At 43.7% G+C, this 2,728-nt stretch overlaps 1 protein-coding gene across 1 annotated transcript; it reads left to right on the top strand.

Moving 5' to 3' along the window:
- The first annotated feature begins 892 nt into the window (after positions 1–892).
- LOC128627988 (60S ribosomal protein L21-like) lies at positions 893–1,544 on the top strand. Its single transcript, XM_053668838.1, has one exon. It carries the CDS (start codon positions 1,015–1,017, stop codon positions 1,495–1,497), a length of 483 nt encoding a protein of 160 aa, XP_053524813.1. The 5' UTR covers positions 893–1,014; the 3' UTR covers positions 1,498–1,544.
- Positions 1,545–2,728: the final 1,184 nt, after the last annotated feature.

Genomic DNA, 2,728 nt, shown 5'->3' with positions numbered 1-2,728 from the left:
ACAACCAGAAACACAGACTCAGGTAGCAAGCTAAAGTGTACTCCAGAAGAACAAAGGAAAGCAGGCCTTTAAAGTCTCAGGTTACATGGGCAATCAATTCTCAATCTGATCCTTTCGGGTAAATGAAGGATTCTGGATAGTTTAATTGATATTAGTTAGTTTTAATATGTAAATAAAGAAACAAAAGCAGAGTTCTGTCAGTTAGGAAAAAAAGAACTTGTACTGGGTAGGCACGCAGTAGTCTGCTGCGCCGGCCGTACCAGTGACACATGAAATCCACAATCCTAACTTCGTAAAGATTCATTGTGATGGCTGCGTGGGTTTCCAAAATACCTTTATTTGGAGCAGTAAATGTCTTCTCAAAAATTACATTTTATTCTCTAAAAGTCTGCATGTTGTTTTTTTGGTTTGTTTGTTTGCTTTTTACAGATGCTTTGAGGCTGAATTTGTGAAACATATAACAGAAAGACTTTTATTTTTATGATCAGTGAAAAATGTTCTCTTAGAAGTCAAAGAACATCATTAGAAATGGTATGGTAAGGAGTAAATATAAAACTATTCCCCAAAAAGTTAAAATCAGAGTTTTTCATTAAAAATGTCCTGAGACTTCATTCCTTTCTATTGAGGTAAGACGAGGAAATGTATTTATTCATTCTTAGCATAAACTACCCAATAGTGCTAATGAACTCCACCCAGCCCCTCTCGTTCTCCCCCACAGCCTATGAGAAGCAGGCATTTCCAATGGCACTCCCGCCTTTGCTCTCCCTTCTAAGGCAGGCAGCTTTCAGCAGAATGAGGCACTTCTGGAGAAGGCTAGTAACTCCCTTCTTTCTGGTAAACCATGCCAGGCAAAGGAGAAGTACGCCCCTTTAATTACAAGAGGGAGCTTTTCGGCCGGAACCGCCATCTTCCAGGTGGGGTTTGTGCGTTTCTCCCGGCGAGCCTGGTTCTCCAGTATTGAGTTGTAATCCTGAGTCCACCTAAGCTGCCCATTGGGCCCAGTAATTCGCCAAAATGACTAACACAAAGGGAAAGAGGAGAGGTACCCGTTACATGTTCTCTAGGCCTTTTAGAAAACATGGAGTTGTTCCTTTGGCTACATACATGCGGATCTACAAGAAAGGTGATATTGTAGATATCAAGGGAATGGGCACTGTTCAAAAAGGAATGCCCCACAAATGTTACCATGGCAAAACTGGAAGAGTGTACAGCGTCACCCAGCATGCGGTGGGCATTGTTGTAAACAAACAAGTTAAGGGTAAGATTCTTGCCAAAAGAATTAATGTACGAATTGAGCATATTAAGCACTTGAAGAGTCGAGATAGCTTCCTGAAACGTGTGAAAGAAAATGATCAGAAAAAGAAGGAAGCCAAAGAGAAAGGTACCTGGGTTCAGCTGAAGCGTCAGCCTGCTCCACCCAGAGAAGCACACTTTGTGAGAACTAATGGAAAGGAGCCTGAGCTGCTGGAACCCATTCCCTATGAATTCATGGCATGATGAGTGTGAAAAAAAATAAAAGACTTCTATACTGAAAAAAAAAAAAAGAGGGAGACACTGTCCCTCTCCTCCAGATGGGGAACATGGGATCAGATTTCTTTACCCAAAAAATTTGCAGGCTCATCCACCTGCCCAGGAACTATAAGGTGTGACAAGCCTGTTCTTTCAGGACAGAGACCAGGTTTTGATCCCTGACAGTTTTTTGTTTTGTTTTGTTTTTTATCAAGACACACACTACAAAGACATCCATCATCTCAAATAAACACACTGCCAGCTACACAACTAGATAAAGAGCTAGGCCACCCTACCCATGAAGTTTCCCTTTCAGAAAGCCCTGGCTGACCTTGATAACTGACCACCTGAATGACCCAGCTTTTCCCTCCCCATGCTTCAGTTCCCAATCTTGTATTTTAAATTCATCGATAAAGAGTGAACCCAAGAAACCCTAGTCACCCCATCCTTAACCCCAATAAAAGCAGAACCCTAAGTCTGCACGCGCTCTCTCTCTCTCTACTTTCAATCTGGCTATGTGGACCCAGACCTGCCGTGTACCCTCTGAGTAATAAAGCTTGTTTTTCAAAGTTCCCTCATGGTTATTGCTGAATGTATCTTGCCACAACAAAGGCTCTGGCTGGGGAAATGCCTGGGGCTGCCACAAGTAGAACAGCCCAGGTGAGTGCCCCAGACATTCCTACTTGAGAGCATCCATGTGGATAGGCTGAGACCACACAAAACTCTCTGTTATAGAGATATTTATAGTAAATCCTAATGCATGCGTTTAACCATCCTCTTTTAAAGCACTTCCCCTGTATTCTCCAGATTTATTCACCTTAGGTGAAAGAAGGCAAGTACTTGGCCTCTTAGTAGGACAAGAGGCCTGAAAAACAGGCTTACCTATTGAGAGGCGTATTAGAATTTTCTTTAGTTTATAAAGGACCAGAGCTTGAGAACTCAAATCAGTTCTGCTCCCTGCCCTTCATCATCATTAGGCAGGAAGTCTGGGTTGGAGGAGAGGATGAAGGGTCAGACTACAGTCTGGATCAGAGAGGGGGACTGGGCGGTAAGGGAGCACAGGACCAGAGGTCCCTAGGACCCTCTGAAAGGCCACCTGAAAGCACAGGGCCACTTAGGACCACCCAGCCACCAGACAGCAGGACCTTTCCAGATCATGGGTGCTATGGACCTGGCTGATGTGGCACCTGTGGAGAGGGAGCAGAGAAAAATTCTGCAG

This window comes from Artibeus jamaicensis, unplaced genomic scaffold, assembly GCF_021234435.1.
Source record: "Artibeus jamaicensis isolate MK-2021 breed Jamaican fruit bat unplaced genomic scaffold, CSHL_Jam_final contig_511, whole genome shotgun sequence".
Lineage (NCBI taxonomy): Eukaryota > Metazoa > Chordata > Mammalia > Chiroptera > Phyllostomidae > Artibeus > Artibeus jamaicensis.
This window is presented reverse-complemented; position numbering and strand designations above follow the sequence as displayed.